The 18,154-nt window shown below is 40.6% G+C and overlaps 1 protein-coding gene across 2 annotated transcripts in view; it reads right to left on the bottom strand.

Moving 5' to 3' along the window:
• Nucleotides 1–1,726: 1,726 nt before the first annotated feature.
• Nucleotides 1,727–18,154, bottom strand: part of KIAA1328 (KIAA1328 ortholog) — a 170,940-nt gene continuing 154,512 nt past the window's right edge. For both annotated transcript variants that reach the window (XM_068666711.1, XM_068666712.1), the window contains one exon: nt 1,727–5,171. In XM_068666711.1, the coding sequence (XP_068522812.1) occupies nt 4,958–5,171 (214 nt within the window). In that variant the 3' untranslated portion in view covers nt 1,727–4,957. The remainder of the gene's footprint in view (nt 5,172–18,154) is intronic.

An 18,154-nucleotide genomic window follows, 5' to 3' on the forward strand; every position in this document is an offset into this window, starting at 1 on the left:
GACTCAGTCTGAGATGAGAACAACTGGCTGATGTGAACAACACCTTACAGTTCAGAGACAAATTGCTTGTGTATATGCCCAGCACCTCACACCATGGGTGTTAATACAAGTCACAGCCCCTCAGAGATGTGGTAGTAAGTACGATTCCTGATAGTCTTCTCCAGCTGAACCCAAAGTGCCGCAGACGGAGGCAAAGTGGCTTGCCCAAAGCTGGAAATCAAACCCTGTTCCCCCAGGTCCCCATCCTTTTGCTGCAGCTGGGACACACCAGCATTTCCTGTGAACCACTTTGGGAGTTGTCAAAAACCAACAGTAACTAGAACAAGTTGGTTTTTTTTTTTGTTTGTTTGTTTGTTTTCTGTTTGTTTTTTTTTGGTGATTTCTGTTCCAAACACCCTCCACAAGCACAGTGGTGAAAGCTCTGCTACAACCTTGCCAAAGGTTCTCCAGGTAGCCTGCTCTCTCACGGCTACATGGCACCACGTTATAGTAAAACATTTATTGTCATCATGAGCAGTTAGGACTTCAAGAGATGCAGGGAGCAGCTATGAATTGGGAAAGGCCAGAGGAGAGACACCCAGTCAGAGCAGACTTCAGTGTTTCTGCTGGTTTAAATCACCTCATTCAATATTCTGTGTTGTCTTATGTAGCAGGCAGTTATGTAAATTTATAAATCATACACTAATTAGCACACAATTTCACAAATTTGTTAACAGTGAAAAAAGAGGTTTCTAACTAACCAGGTTGTGCTCTCTCCCCTCAGATGGTACAAATTCAAAGACTGCTCAGAGGTCGTATTTCAGAAAATCTCTGCCGCAACTTTTAGAGTTTAACCCTGGGCTCGCATGTGCTTTCAGGGGATATCTTTTGCATAGCTCAGGCTGAGTCTGTCTCAAGGCCAGCTAAGCCCTTTCCTCTCCCCTTCCTTAGCACCAGACCTCCACAGCTCAGTGGATCACTACAAATTTTGTTTTTCTTGTTTCTCCCTTATTCAAATTCTTGCTATATCCAGTCCCATGTTCTTCCGTAATCTAAGCCCACACCACACTTCATCCCAGCAATTAAATTCAATCCATGCTTTAGTTACATCTGGATTTCACCCTGCTACCCTCCCTGTGCTCTGGCCTCCCTGCCTAGGTACTCTGAAGGCGGGCAGATAAAGTTTTTCATTTTCTCCTTTGCCTGATTTACCAGGTATCCTTTGACCACTAGCTTCCCAAATGCAGGAACATGGTCTGGAAAAGAAGGTGGGATCATAAGCCTCAGCTGGGAACCAGTGCTTGAAGACGTTTCTCCCTAATTGACTTACTATATTTTAACAACTCATCTATACCTTCAGAGCTGGCTCTGCTCCACTCAAATTACACCTTCTCTCATCCTTTCATTCAGTTCTTTCCCTTGCATCATTGTCCTTTTTTTGTCTTTACCTCCACCCTTTCTTCCTTACTTTCAAATCCCACCTTTCTGTCCCAGTGCATGGTGCTAGCTTCCCATCTCTCCTCTCTTTTGTATTCTGTTCCCCAGACTTCAAGCTGCAAAAGAGGTCTTGCTCCTCTTCACAGCAATACCCATGTCCTGAAGAGAAAGAGAGGGTTTAAAACTACTTCCTCATCTATTTTAGCAAGCTGGAGATTTAGAATACACATGATATGATGGCGTGGAAAGTGGAACATATTGTCAATGGCAATTGTTACATCTGCATCAAACAAAAGAAACCAGAAGATAATTCAAACAAACCAAAGTCTGGAAGATTAAAACGAACCCCCCAGATAATTTATTAGATTAAGACCTCACATACATATATAAATATATGTTCAAGATGGTACTCAACAGTGAGACTGGAGGGACTACAAGTGGAAAGGATGTGATTGCTACAGGTCCACCGCGTGCAAGGTGCACAAAAGCAACGACTACACAAACTTGGCCAGCGCATGTGTACGAGCCACTCAGGAAGAACACAAAGTGAAGGTACGGGTAGCAGCCTTAGCAGGAGTCATGTCACTCCACAAAGCCTCATGTAAAACACAGCCCAATGTGTAGCTGAAGCGTATTAACTGTGAACACTCTGGACAAACAATCTGTGGCTGGACTAACTCCCCAGCGGCAGCTTCCTAATATAGGAGCTTAAACTTAAAAGGACACTGTCAAGTGATTGCTTTTGCTGGTTTAATTTTTGCATTTCCTCTACTGTTTTAGCAGATGGAAAACAATTCCCCTCCCAGTCCCAACTACTGATTTTGTCCTTTCCTATTTGACAATCATTGATTTTTTTTCTAAGGCTATAAATGTTTTAATAACTTCAACTTTGTAGTGCCTCATGGCAAAATATCTTCGCTTGCACTGACTGCTAAACACTATTCCTAATGTACTGCTGATAACTAGAGCAAGAGCCAGCATTATAAAAAATGATTTTTCACAGGGTCTGCCAAATTAATAGCTTTTGCTTCTCGGTTCACATCTCACAGATAGTTAAAACATGCGGGTCTTCATCCATCAGATATTTCAACTATCTTAATTGTAGAGTTCTTGGCTACATAAAGGTATGCCTCCCATGTAGCTCTGACTGATCGACAGCACCTTGAGCACAGAGCCCACAACCCTAACAGCGTCTTTTTAAAAAGAGCTACTGCCAAAATATAGATTCAAGTCAAAAGTTACCATCAGAGTTAGAATTGTTAATGGACAAAATGGATCATAAGGAATCCTAAAGCAGTTAAATATTGACACCCACGAGGAACCAAAGAACATAATGCTCCCATGCAGTGTTCTTGACTGGGTACACAAAGGCACCTTTCATGAGATATACTTCTATTTTTTTGCTGTTTCAAAAGGTCAGTTAGCACTTATTAGAAAAGGCAATTAACGTTTCAGTCTAACTGGAAAAGAGAAGAGAAGCAATCGGACTGAAATCAGAGAACTGTTTTTTAAAAATGCTAAAAATGCAAAATAAAAATAAGAATAAAACCAACCCCCTCAAAAAATCAATCTAAAGCCTTAAGATCTATGTGCTGGTCATCATTTTCATGGTTTTCCATGGTTTTCCTGCTGCTCCTTGTACGTTTTTCTCTTCCTTCCCCACCCTTTCCTGGTCTTCCTAAGGAAGCAGACTACTTGACCAGCAGAAACATGCTGAGTGAGAAAACCTATTGCCCCAGCTGCTACACTTGGGTCAGGGCACCTGTCACATCTTTAGGGCTTTGACCAGAAATCTGTGCCTTCACAGGGTCAGGGAGCAGAACACGAGGGACACTCAACAGCAGATGGACATATTGGAAAGAACTATGATGCTTCACTGACAGCAGGACAGACCAAGCAGGGCCGTTCCACTGCAGTCATTTTTTGGTACAGTAATGTCACCTCCCTCCTGTGAACTCCTCCAAGCACCTTTCAAAACTCAGCTGGGACACAAGGAAAAGGTACCACCTAATTCATGGTTAAGAGCCTGAGCGGAACAGCTCAGAATAACTTAAGGTTTACCTCCCCCTTCATCCTCCATTTATTTCACTGCTCTAAAAGCAGGGTGCTGCCAGGAGGTGCATGCTGGATATTCTGCATCATGCTTACTCTCCCCCAGGAGGCACGACGTGCCTCATTGCAGTCTTGCCAGCTCCTCGCAGAGCACAGGAGTACCAAGCCTTGCACAAGAGCGAGCGTGTTGGAGGCAGGCAGCAGCGATACCCCAAGGATCAGACCAGCAACTTGCTGCCATTAAGATAAGCACGTTTGCCTAAAGAGACCAGCAAAAAAGCTGCACTGGCCCACCAATTGGCGTTTGGGAGCAAATGGCCTAGAACTTGCCCGTACTGGCTCAATTCTACCTTTCCCTCGCTGCAATTTTACTGTGCAAAATGAGTATTTTAGCCTCATATTTCTAGGAACACATGCCGGTGGCTACTGTTACAATAAAATATGAACACTGCATTGTGGAGAAAATGACCATTAATCCTGTAATCTGCAGTCATTTTTACCAATTCTGCACATTTCTTTAAATAACCAAGTACATGCAGTAGATGGAAGTGCATTTAAATAAACTGAAATAGATACAGCATGAATAATTAAAGCCGGCAGGGAAATGTGCATTGCGAGCCGCTGGTGGAAATAATTACTGATTTGTCTTATTTACAATGGAGCCTGGATACCAGATCAAAATAGTGCAAGTTAGTGAAAATGTCTTAAGACTGTTCTTATACTACCACAACTATATATTTCATCTTGAAAAGTACATCACATAGGTTTTGGACCACTACAACATCTGACTGTGTTCTGCTATTCCAGGGTTAGGTCTCCCAGTGCATAAACTATGTCAAATAGCACTGATTTAAAGAGGAATATATTTCACATGGATGCCTAGTACATCAATCTGCAACATCATCTATTAATGTTATTAGACACTGTATAGTTGAGCTTATGATATTATCCCCTAAAAACTCAGCATGTTAAACATTGGAATGCTGAAGGAAAAGGTAGATCATAAAATCACTGAAAAAAGTAGTAAAGTGCTTGTACCTTTATAATATGCCAGGCTTTAAACAGACTTGTTTAATTAGAAAATAATCTACTTTGAACGTTATGGTTCTTGAATGTTAGGCAGTTCTTGCAAACTGCTTTAGAGCTAAAAATCAATAATGAAATATACTTCTGATATGAGACTGGCAAAACTGTGACTTCAATCTATTAGAAAATGTTGTAGATGAAAAAAAAATCTGCTTTAGAATGATTACTTGGCACATGAAAGGTTTAGAAAAAAAGTTAACGCTTTCTGATTGGTCTATCCCACAAACATTCTTGCACCATGATTACTAAAACCAAAACGAAACTGGATGCTAATTAACTGTTAGAAGAGGGAAGACAATCAGTTGTCACTCAAATAATTTAAAAATGGTACTTTAACACAAACAAATCAGAAAGAAAAAGTTCCTGAAAATTCTACAGAAGGGCTGTAGAATAAAGAGCAGTGTCAAATGAAGAAAATCTCCTCGAGCAGCCGGCTCTCCTCTATCTCATCTGCTCTGCTTCTGGAACTGCGAGGGGTCTGGTACCAAGATGACGGCCTGCGGCTCATATGACGAGGTGTGTGCATGTTGTTCCCCTCATATAATTCTCTGTAGTGGTGTCCTGGGGCAGATATGGGACTCATAGCTTCAACCAGGTCCAGAAGAGAGGCTTCATACCTACAGAAACATACCAAGAAAATGGGAGCTCTGTTAAGCATCACACAAGGAATCAAATCCAATCCTTCCACCTGCTTAATCCAGACTAGACCTAGGCTTGTCTAATGGGGGCCATCAGTCCAGAATGAATTTTGTTATATGAGTTCCTATGAGGAATACCAGCACAGAGGTGGTGAGAAAGAGACAAGCAAAGCATGGGTGCTTGGGTTATTTTAAGCCGTTTCATCAGCTTTTCCATTTGATGTGTGTAATGTCTTAGTCACACTCCGGAGATTGAGGACAGGATTCAGAGATATAACAGACAAATACACAGAACAGGTACAAGACAGACCCACACAGGTAATGGCAAAGTGACTTATACACATGCTGCACTTTTTTGAATAGACCTCTACACTTGATTTAGTTTCCCGGGGATTTGAAAACAGCAGGAGACTTTATTATTATTGCCACAAACTACACGTGCTTCCTGTAAATCTCTATGCACTATATGGAGTCTGCCTGGTGGAAGCACTGAAGGAGTATAATCTAAGCAAGGCAATACAAAATCAACACTTCAGGCACCACGAGAGAAGGCAAAGGTGCTAGACATTACTCAGGCTGTCCTTTAAGTGTGAGTACAGATGTGGGGGAAGGTTGCAGGCCAGCGTTAGCTAGTAACGCACACTGAATAATGGCAGGTACTTTAGACAGAGACTTCCTATTAATATTCACACAAGACAAGACCTGATCCAAATACCAGCACAGGATTGATCATTACAATACATTTTCTCCTGTCCAATTTTAAATGTCTTAAACAATGCCGGTTCCCTGCATCCCTAGGGAGGCTGTTCTCTAATCTAAGAGATATGACTCCAGAGTTTTACCTAAAAGTCCCCTTCATTCCATTTTGTTGTTAACACCAGCCTGCCTAACATTCCCAGTGCTGAAATAATTCAGACACTCAATAACTTACCTGCAGAGAAACATTATTCACAGCACCCAACTAAGATATCAGTGTGGCTGGTTAGTTTCCATAAGGTCCCTGCCACTTCAGAAGAAAGAGTTCATCCACAGAGTGAGGAAACATCTCAAGCTGTTTCCTGCAATGAGTCATGGTGGAAAAGCCTTGGGTTTTCCATTTGAGACAGGGGCAGCCTAGGAAGACTACGCAACCAGATCATCCAGTTGGAACAAGTTCCTAAACTCAGATAGGATGAAAATCTTCAGTGCAAATACTCACAATAGTTTATTGATGTGAAAGATTAGCAGGGACCAATGGATTTCCCAGAGGCAGACCACCACTTGTAATGTCCAGTCTCCTCATGCAGCAGCAAGAGTTAAAGCAACTTTCCTCCCTAAACCAGCAAAGCCATGCAAAATATCCTTCATTAGCTCCAGTGGTGAGTGTTATGTCCCAGCAGTTGTCAGAAGACTGACTGTGACAAGCTAACTTGTAGCTATGTCCAAGAAATGCTGAAATACTTCCTCAGCTCATGTGAGTTAACTGGGGCACTGTTGGGTTAATACTGATATTAATGGCAATCTTAGTTATGCTACTATTGCTCCAAAAGCCAACTCTTTAATTTCCTTTAATTTTCATTGTTCCTTCCAATTTGATGGTAGCCATCATTCCTAACACAGCCTGACTTAATGCAACCACGTCTCAGCACTCTCTCCTCTATCTATCTGTATTAATTTCCTTCTGATATACTAGCTTGCATTTCATCTGATCAGAAACGTATTTTGCCAGATTTTTTCACATTTTGCATGTATCTACATGTCTTTCTATTATGTCTGTTCAAAATTACCTCTAATAGCCAGAAATGAGTGACTCAACCCCCCAAAACAGAGCTTTGGTTTTGTTCCAAATGGACTGTGTAAATGTCTAACCCTACCCAAATGTGATGTCTTACAGTTACTCTAACCAAAAACTTCAGAAGGACATAGGTAGCCATGCAAGCCACTATAAATGGGCCTGTGGTTTGTATTAGCATTCAGAAAGTACCCTCTAAAAACCCGGGCTCCTTAAAAACATCTCCAATGTAAAATGGAATAAGCTATACTGCTAGTGAGAACTAGCACATAGCTATATTAGACTTTTCACATAGGGAAAGTTTTAGACTAGACTCTGTACAGATATACACAGATGCTTTGAACCCCAAAGAAAACCAGTTAACACATACACTGGTTTCATTAGCCACACCTAAAAACTTCTTTTTAGATTAATCTAGTCTAGCATACAAATGCTTATCTCCTCTGACTGTAGTGCTATCATAAAATTTCAATTTCTCCAGCAGCCACATTCAATCACAGATTAGGCAGGGGGAAACCAAACCAGCCAGTGCATTTATAGCAAACATGCAGGCCCTGGATTTCAGCAGTACCTTGGAGTTTATTTCTTCTGCAAGTTTATCTAAGTTTTACAGCATTTCTGCTATCAGGAAGGCTAAATGATTTGGCAGATTACAAGAGCAGCAAATAGCAAAGATTATGTAAAAGACCAGGTGTTGTAAATCAGTCTATTTGACACCACAGTTATATATGCAATAAAGTGAATGAACTCTGCTAACAGAGCGCTATCTGATAAAGAGAATGCTCCTTGCAGGTATTTAGTGTTTAATCCCATGATAATGGTTTGCCCTGGTTTGTCTAGGCAACATCAGACAGCATCTGGCTGGAGGCAACTGAGTAGACCTTGAATGGTTTGAAGCCTGCAAAGACAATTTTCTCACTATTTATTTGTATCTGAATATTTAAAGAGACACAGAATGCTCAAAGCCCAAAATGAAACTCTCTAAAAACAGCACATGTATTTCTTCCATGATCTGCCTAAATGTGTAAGCAAAACCAGATTATTGAGATCACACTTTATGGCTTCAGTGAAGTCAAAGCTGCAGCATCAGGCACCCAAAAGTCAGAACGTTTCAAACATGAAAACTGATCTGGCAAACTTGGCTTGTGAATAAAGAATGCTCTTTTAATGGAAATTAACAGTCAAGAGAAAGAGAGGCCCTTGCTCATGCTTCCCCAGGAGAAAAAATTCCCAAATTTGCATCAGTGCTAGATGCTTACATACATTTTCTTTTATGCGTTTTTTCCTTTCAACAGAAGGGAAATGAGGTAGACAACTGTCCCCTTAAAGCTGGTGACAATTCAGTCTGTCTTCACCTTTTAGCAACAGCTGCCAGTATGCTGGGAAGTCACCTACAGAACAGACTGGAGAACAATCTATTTTCTAAGCCCAGTCTTGACATTTCCACCATTTATATTTTTTTCCTCTGACTTTCTTGAGCTTGAAAGTCTGCATGTTTTTCCATGGGAGAAGAAAGTTTGTGCAGGCTACTCTACAAGCTTGGATTAGAAGTTATTTAGATAGCTATTCTTCGGTGAAAGTAGTCTTACCATAAGGTCGCCATAAATTCCATTAGGATAGGAGACACAAAGAATTGGCATATAAAGCATAAGGAAGGCAGGGCCACAAACAAGAGAGTGTTGAGAGAACAGACCAAGGTAAGCACACCAAAGCTCTTCTTTCGACAAAGAAATTTGACCTTTGTTTTTAATGTACTACGTAAATCTCCAAATATGGCTCAACAGAAAGCATCATGGAGATGCCCAAACTACCTGAGAGCTACCACAGGGATCAAACCTCTGTAGCTGTGTCAGTGTAGAACTGCGACCTCAGTGTCTAAATCCATCCTGGTCAGGCATTGCACCATGCTGTGACAGTATTCTCCTAATCTCCTGTGTACTATTAACACAGGTTGCTGGAAATTTGGCTCGTCAGACACTAAAGTGTTTGTGGAAATTTTATTACAAACTTTCAGCATTGGCTCCTAATTAAATAAGTATCTAGTAGAGTTTATAAACTCTTAATGTAAAAAACAGTTTTAGCCCATCACTAAAGTAACAGAAAACATCATAAAGCATTACGCTTTATACCAGCTCGTTAAAAGTTCACATTTTAAAGAAGGAAACAGTACAAAATTGAGCACAGGTTGGCACAGAGTCAAACCTTTCGTTCCACAGTATTTCTGTTTCATCGCCTGTGCAGCAGAATACAACGCTCTGAACATCTACAGGTGCATCTTACCTTGCGATATATTTCAAAATTGAATGGGAAGGAAAGCGCTTGCATTTTTATGACAAACACGCAAATGTGGCTGTTGCTCTGGGAACCATAAGACCACTTATTCCCAGGGTGGTTGCTGAGAAATCACCTGAAACCACTTGGTATTCTGTCTAATAAAACCTGCTGAAAAATCAGAGTTCAGACAGTCCCACAATGTACAGTACCGAAAAAATGGTCAGGTTACACAAAAGTGATGCACAGAACTCATTACTGCGCAGGATATTAGAGAAAACAGTGCTCTTGAAGGTAACCACAGAGGATCCTCACATCAATCAGCTGAACAGCAATGTTTGTTTATTTATTCGTTTAGACATTTGGGATATGTCATTAAATTTTTAATGTTTGTCTATTTCCCATTGCTGGTAAAATATATTATATTTCTTATACGGTGTTCAATTTTTAAACTATGCTATTGTATTTTTACATTGTGCAGTCCCATTTAACTAATAATATCATTTGCTCCTTCTTGAAAAAACAGCGCAACACCAAACAAGTTTGATATTTGGAGAAGCAGAAATTTCCCCATGAGGCAAAATAACTAAACTTATTAGAGCCATAAATACTCTGGCAGTGAGATATATGTATATTTCTTTAAACAAGCACTGTCAGATATTATTTGATCACTATGTTCAGAGATATCTTTTCATTTACAGTCTCTGAAAATTTATTCTTCAACCATAAATGTGTACAAAACACAGAATGTCTCTTCTGCAAGGTGATGGCATTTCAACAAAGCATACTGGCAATAAGGTTTTGGAGATTAGTAGCTATATAGGCTTACTTTATTTAACTGTATATACCAGAGGAAATAAAAAGGTTTATTTTTATACTACTGCTTATATTTTCAACATAAAGTTCAAAGTGATTTACTAATGTTACATGAATTGCCTTTGAATTACGGTACAGTATTGTGCCCAAGTACAAAGCCTAACACTATTTTGTATTCATAAAACACCATCTGCCTCCAAGCATTTCACAAACACTAAATACAGCTAAAAACACCTTCAAGGGGTAAGGAAAAGACCCATTTTACAGAAAAGGAAACCAAGCTTATTGTTACTATAAAGCAAATGTCAAACTCCTACTTGACTGGAACAAACAGGGCAAATAAAAGCAGCTTCCATAGGAGAAAACAGATGCAGATAAGGTATGGCATTAGCAGCCAAGATACCCCAAACATGAAGACAACACAGTGGTGTTACAGCTTGAGGTTACCTGGGAAAACTGGCTGGAATGACTGATCGATTACCCACCTCAAGCTAATCCAGGTTCTATTGGTGATGGGTGGAATTCTGCCCAAATTCAAAAGTCCTAGCCACTTTCTGCCATCTTTTTTTCTTGTGTCCACAATTCTTGCACTAGGCATGCTAGAGGTTATGGCCCTGGCTCATCCTTTCAACATCCATGTATCAATCTTTTGTCCAAAAACATTGGACAAAATTTCTTGAGAGGCAGAGACCAAAAGAACACAGAGGAATCAGGATGTGGGTACACCAATGCCTGTATATCCAACAAGCTTCTGCGAAGCTTTTGGTTTTACAAGTTGTAATCACCTCCTCTGGATGGGGCCTTGGCCAACCTGATCTAGTGGGTGGCATCTCTGTCTATGGCAAGGGAGTTGATTTTTAAGATGATTAGATGATTTTTAAGGTCCCTTCCAACCCAAGCTATTCTATGATATGATACTCTGAGTTCAGTAGCATGTAGACATGGTGTTGATGACTCTTAACTAGGTAAGTTACCTTTTTGTCCAACACTTTTGATGCTTTTTTGGAGTTTCTTGCTATAGACGTGATATTTGACTACCTGAAAGAATTTAGTGTAATTTACAAGCATATCAGGTCATCTAAAATTTTTTTCTGTTTACTTCTCATTCCAAGTTACTGATGAAGAACCATCCCAACACTGGTCCCTGCTGACTCTTGCATCATGGAAAATGTGTATTAAGTCCCTTTACTTGCTACCATTAAATGATTAGTATTCAGATAAAAGGACTTTCTTCCAATCCTGTGGAAACTTGGTTTCGTTAACAACCTTTGGTGTGGAACCTTGACAATGGCCTTTTGAAAATCCACACACACTGTGTGTAGTTGATCTTCTTTATGTCAGTAGGTTTCTGTGTTCAGGATCTTCAACGCCCTACCCAATGTCTTGGTTTCTTTCTTCTCTGCCTCCCTGCTGTATGAGTATAATCCAGATTTTAGCCAGTGTACTATTTGGCCCAGCAAGCCTGAGATGAACGTGTCAATGAAAAGGACAGACCAGCTGGATAGGAAATGAAAGCTGAAAAGAGAAGCTGATTTTGTAGTCATTCCCTCAAAGGCCAGAAGTCAGGATAGGGAATCTTGTCTTTCCTGTGACCTCATCTTCAGTGACCAAAGAAACCCCTGTGGGAATATCCCCATGTACTGACTTCTCAGGATGCTGAACCCCCCAAAAATGAACCCAGAGAAGTGCAATCTTTGAGGCTGAAGCATCAAGAGAATGAATGAGATTAAATATGGACTCAGAGACAAAGGGACCGTGCCAGTTAGCCTGAGATTCCCATTTCACTTTCATGCAGGTTGGGACTGGGAACAGACACTTCACCATGGGAAACAGGAGGAGGCAAATTCAGCAGCGCTGTATGTATTTAAACCAGCTCCAGGTTGCGATGTATTTCTTGCCTGTAACTGTTCTGTATTTTCCAAAAGTACCTCAAAGTTCCTTAATTCTTAAAGAAAAAGATCAGACTGCAGAATAGTTCAAAGCAATTAAAAAAAGATCTAAGCCTTTTATTTAAAATACATCACACAATGTAAAACAGAATATATTTACAGTGTCCTCAGCAAAAGCCTCCCGGAGTGCTGTAAAACCCACACCCACATAATAGAGAGCTTATAGTATCAGAGACTTTTAGAGAAGTCTCTGAGGCAGTATTCACAGAATCATAACCCAGAGAAGGAAAAGACTTATTAGATCATCCAGCCATCTCCCCGCTGACGGAGAACCATTCCCTACAGTGTGCTTCCTAACATTTTTTTGCTAATAATCAGCCTCTTGCTATTCTCCTAGGGAAGCCATTCCACAGCCAAATATATCTCACGCTAACATTACCATTATTACTTATTTACTGGGTACAGTATAACCTAAAGGGCCTTGATCAGGGGGACCTGCTCTACAACCACTTGTAAGAGTGATTCTCTGTCCGAAAAAGCATACAGTCTACACAAAGTCCAAGGGGAAAGATATACAATTTAGGAGATCAGAGTAGCATGGAAAACACCCCAAATGTTGCATGAATATTTGCTTTAGAGTTTTGTAGGAGAAAAAACTGTGTGTTGCAAACCAGAACACACAACAAGAATGTATTTCTGATAGTCAGCTAGAGACAGACAAGGAGGTTTTTTCTTCCTCCCAGTTTCACACTATTTGTTATAGCTAAAGATCTTGCACAGTACTGAAAAATCCGTCTTCTATTTTGGTGCAAATACTCCTTAAGTATTTGAATAACATTACATTTCTCCCTTCTGCTCCAGTCTCAGTCAACATTTATCTGAGCCACACGTATTTTAATCTTCACTCATAAATCAATACCTCGAGCACAGCAACAGATTTTGCCACTCTCCTCCTATCTTTGACAGCATCTTTCCAGTAAACGATCACCCAGAAACGAGCACCACATTCCCCACGTGTGGTTATATAGAAGCAGAGAGGAGACCAGCTCCCTCCAACACTCATGCAGCGCACGCCTTTGAGGACTCAGATGACAACAGCCTTTGTGCTGCTTTCATGGCTCTTGCACACTTCCTACTTTGTGTGTGTTGACCCACTGCACTGTAACGCAGCGCTGTGTGCTGCAGGACCTACAAACCAATGAATAGAACGCCTCATTTTGTGGGGTTACTAACATTTTTTGCTATATCTGGTGGAAAATGACATCAGAGATTGCTGCTTTTGCATACAAGAACAGGGAGAAAAGTAGCAGAATTTGGTAATTCACACCTTTACTAACCAAAATGAGCAGTGGGAGGCAGCACTATAGGACAACCTTCTCAGTGTGACACGCAGTAGTAAAGAGCTAAAGAGGATATGGTGTTAAAAGAGGCTGAGCACTGCTGGCTTGGCCCTGGTCTTTTGCATACCAAGCAGAGTCAGTGTGCTAAAGGATACTGGGTTCAGCATCAGCATGGAAAAACTTTTGTCCTAAGTCAGGTCTGATAAGAGATTTTTATTCCACAGCTTTTCACCCTGGCTTCACCTATGATAACACCCAGCTGGCTGTCATTACTGAACTAAGAGTTACTGCTGCTCTCATTCCTCCTTGCTAAACAAACAAGCCATTTTCACTTACCCACTAGTCAGAGACCAACACCTGCTTTCCTCACCTTTTCACACTCCTGTCTCAGGGCTCCCAACCCTCAGTTATCCCACCTTTTTGCTACTGGAAACTCAGCCTTTTCTATTATTTCCTCATCGGACTCTCACTCAGACTCTGCTGCCATGTTACCAACCTGTCAAATACAACTGAAAGAACTTCTTTATTGTTTTTGTCTCTGTGTGCTTTTAGTAGTTAAAAAAACAACAAAAAACCCAGATCGTTTCTTTTTAAGGTACGGCTGCAGGCAGCTGAATTGGCATAACTGAGGTTGTAATAATTCTGGAAGGGGGAGAGCGAACAAAGACATGAGTGCTGAGAAGTAAAGAAACCTTTTAAATCATATCTGCCAGTGACAGAAGAATAATTTAGAATGAAGTTTTAGTAGAAAAGAAAGGAATTACAGAACCATGGAACTACCATGGAGTTTAACAACCACCTCTGCAATCACTCTGTTTGTATTGTCCTTCTCTCCCCTCCCACACACCCGCTTCTGTCTCATCAAGTCTGAAAGCTCTTCAGATCAGAAAATGAACCTCAGTATATGTACAGCACCTGAGGCCCTGATTCTGCTGTGATATTACATAATAACTTTGCACTTCAGAGCATGCTTAGCTTTTATTCCCTTTAAGCACTCTGTCATCACAGCATATCTTCGGCGAGATCTTCACCCTTTATTGTTCTGGGCCAAAACTAAGCTGTCATCATCTTTCCTGCCATACCTCATCCCCCTACTTCTCCTGCCTTAACAGCCTTTCTTCTAATTTTTTTTTGCTCTTACAAGTTTGTCCCCCAGCATTTTTCCCCTCAAAGCAAGCTCTAATTCAATGAATCATCTTTAAAATTGTGCTTTTGCTTTTATAATCTGCTAAAGCCTCTGACAAAGGGTTTGCATATGTAAGGCATAGTGCAATTCTGCACCTCCTCTCTGCCATTCTGGGTCTTGCCCCTTAGTTTTGATTTTTCATGTTTTGTTTCTTTTTCCTAGTCTGCTTTCAGCAAAGCTGAGACTGCCTTATACCCATACAATGGCTAGAACTTTGTAGGTACTAAATAAGTAAAAAAAATTAAAAAAATAAATAAGGGGCATAGCTCAGGAAAAAAAAAATGAAAAAAAAACAAAAAACATCCAGCTTGCAAAGTCCATCATCATTTACATGGATTAGCTATCTGCCTTTCCTCACAAGCTCAGTCCATATTCCCAGACTGCCAGATAATAAATCAAGTTTTTGCTTCAATTGTAGTCATTGGGAGATCTGTAGAGTTTTAGGTCAAGCACTTATAACCATTTTATGATTCCAAAGTTTCTTACTTTGTCATTTAGTTACTGAACTGTGAGCTTTCATTGACTTTCTAACCATTGTGGCAAGAACTGCTACTAGCTGTGCAAGATTTAAAACCTCATTAAGCAGAAGAACAAAATCAGGCTGCAGTAGTTTTAGGTGTATATTGGGGTGGAATCGTGACCCTACAGAAGCCAGTGGAAGTTCTGCCACTGGCTCACAGGTGCATTGTTTCTTCCCTCTCTGCTGCTGTTTGTTGTACCAGGATGAACAGGTATTGCAAAACCTCAATTTTACACCTTGGAAATGCTTGGAAATTGGTTATTTTACCTCTTTTCTTTTTTCCTCTACCGTGCTGAAATATTTTACATAGTCAATTGCTGTACCTAAACACAAACTCTTCCTGTGGATTTGTACTATTCTTCCCCTCCTGCTTGTCAGCTTAATTTCTTCTGCTGTGGCATGGAGTGTTTAATAGCAAAATTCAGCTATTCAGAAACTCAAATTCTTTTGTTTCTTAATTATCTCTGCCCTGTCAGCTATATCAGTGAAAACAAGTTACCATTAGACAATTCAGATACCAGTAAACACCACGTTGTGATAATATAGAGTCCTGTATTACTGTCATTACAGAAAAAGCTGTTTCATGGAGGTTTAAAAAAAAATTAAATAAGCCCAGCACTTCTAAATGGCCGAAAATCTGAAGATATCTTAATTATTCTTCAATATCTTAATCATTCTGAAGAATCATGATCTTGTATAATGGCCATTTTAAATGAGAGGTTTGCTGCTCTGCACAGTTGCCACTTCCTTCTAATTGTGAATTAAAGCATAATTTAGAGTGGCTCTATGCCAGCATGACTACAAAAATGTACAGACACTAACTCTGGTTGAAATAGGGGGAAAAAGGCAGTTAGATTTCTTTAAGTAATAGAAAATCACTCACCAAGTTGTACTTTAAAACAAAACACTAGAGCTTTAAGTTGACAAACTGACTTGAATTAAACCATACAAAAAAGTGCTTGCACTGTAAATCTTACAGGGCAAAAGTGATGGTAGGTTATCATTCTGTTTATTAGCATGCACTTTGGAGAGTTCAGGGCAAGTATGGATACGCATTCATTCCATTTTATGCCGCACATTACTGAAAACACATTCCCCATAAATAATTCATAAATGCATTGTCTGAAATTTCAGATTCCAAAAATACAACATGGTTTTCAACTTTATGGTTGCTTGGTCTTCAAAAACGAAATAGACAATTGGATGGATGGACTTGGCAACCCTGATAAGAACCCATCAGTCAGAATTACACTCCAGAGGTAAATGCAAACATCTTCTAGCTCCTGATCCATGGAACAGCAAGGCCATGATGACAGCCCCTGTGCTTGCACCAGTCCCTTGGTAGGGAGCAGGGAGAAAAAGAGAAAGGGCAGAAGTAACCAAGTAGTGAGAAAAAAGTGTTCCATAGGAGACCTGATTTTAAAAAGAACTTTTATCAGAAAATACAATGCCCTGGTCATCTCCGGTCATGCGCTGGGTGCATAGCTGGAGTGTTAAGAGAGAAAAGGATGCTTTGCAGGCTGGTGTGGTGGGAAGCTAATGGGGCTGAAGCTGCCTAAAAATCCAGAAGAATTTAAATTTGAAATATAGTAATAGTCAAAATAAAGAAAATGAACATATTTTGCCTTGCAAAAAGCCCATTTTCTGGCCAGACTGCACCATGAACTTGAGCTCTGTTTGTTGCTCTCAGCACTTAATTGGTATAAGTTCATTAATGGTAATGGCATAGTAACTGGCATAATCTTTTATGCCAGTTATGCTAGCATAAGAGAGGTGAATAGGATCTTACAGTTCATCTAAAGTCTAATTTCTGCTGGGAGCAGAGTGACCACAACTCCTGCTGAAGAAACTGAAGTATGCTTTATAGGGTAGAGCGGTTAAGTTTTACATGCCTTGTGATTCCGTATCGTGCTGACATTATATATGTAGTTTACGCTCAGTGGCTTCTTTTTCCTTCATAATGTACTCAGAAGCCTCACATCAGATAGGAACTGCTTTTCAGCCAGATTTGCATTCACTTGCTCTGTTCTGCTCACCTCCCAGTGAGAGGCACACACAATTTCGGGTACCTTATCTAATGAAATCCTTGGTGCCTAGCCCTAACAGAACAGCCCACAATCTCGCTACATGTCAGCTCTTTCTTTGAACTCATTCAATCCATTTTGCCTGAGAGCAAACATTGCCACCGAGCTTGAATTCTTGGCAACCCAATGTATTGATTGCTTGGGTGCAGACCATACGTGAAGAGACAACGCTCCCATAAAAATTGTATTCCAGTACCCAACTGCTGTAAAAGCTCCTGGTTTGCACTGTTAAACCTCCTGCTCTGTGGTGGAATGGTTGGGACTATCTGCTGTTCCATTCATTTCCAGGTGTGCTGAACTCTCTGGGGTAATCTTTAAATCAGCTGAGATTTCATACATGAAAGATGAGGATACATAATTCAAGAGAAGCCACTGAGATAAAACAGTAGCTGTAAAAAAAAAAATGCAGTGTGCTGGTGGTGCCTGGTTTAGCATGTCAAAGAGGGGTGACTGCTGGTGAGGAGCGGCGCACAGCCAGCACGAGAGCATGCCGTGTGGCAAAGCAGGTAGCATCATTGTGAGCTTCACAGGGACACAGGCACCGAACAGGCTTGACACTGTGCAAGTACTGAGTTAGAAGGCACCCTACAGAAAAAGCCAGCAGTAAAGCATGGAGTACGAGGCACTCGGGCCTGGTGTCCCTTGGCTGTAGTCATCGCACGCTAACAACCTCTTTCAAAAACTTTACACAGGTGGTAGGTGTCCCACTGAGATAAATTACCTACTTTTGGTTGCTGAACAGATGGGCAGGGAAGTGAAATTTTAGTTTGTTCATTCCCAGCAGTAACTAGAAAAGATGATCTCGGGCTCTGCAGGATTACTTTTCGATAACCATACACCTGTGGATAGTCTACGCTTCTGTCAGAAACTACATAACGTCATCGATACACTACAAAATAAGGCTAAGCATTTAATGGCTCAAGAGACTAACGCTAAGACTCTCGTTCCCATATTCTTCTGAATAAATTCTAGGATGAGAAGGACCAGAAAGTATTCAAGCAGGGACCTCAACAGACAGGAGAAATGGGCTCACAAGAATCTCGTAACATTCGGCCATGTGAAATGCAAAGTCCTGCACCTGGGCC

The sequence above is a fragment of the Anas acuta genome, chromosome Z (assembly GCF_963932015.1).
Source record: "Anas acuta chromosome Z, bAnaAcu1.1, whole genome shotgun sequence".
In the NCBI taxonomy this organism is placed as follows: Eukaryota; Metazoa; Chordata; class Aves; order Anseriformes; family Anatidae; genus Anas; species Anas acuta.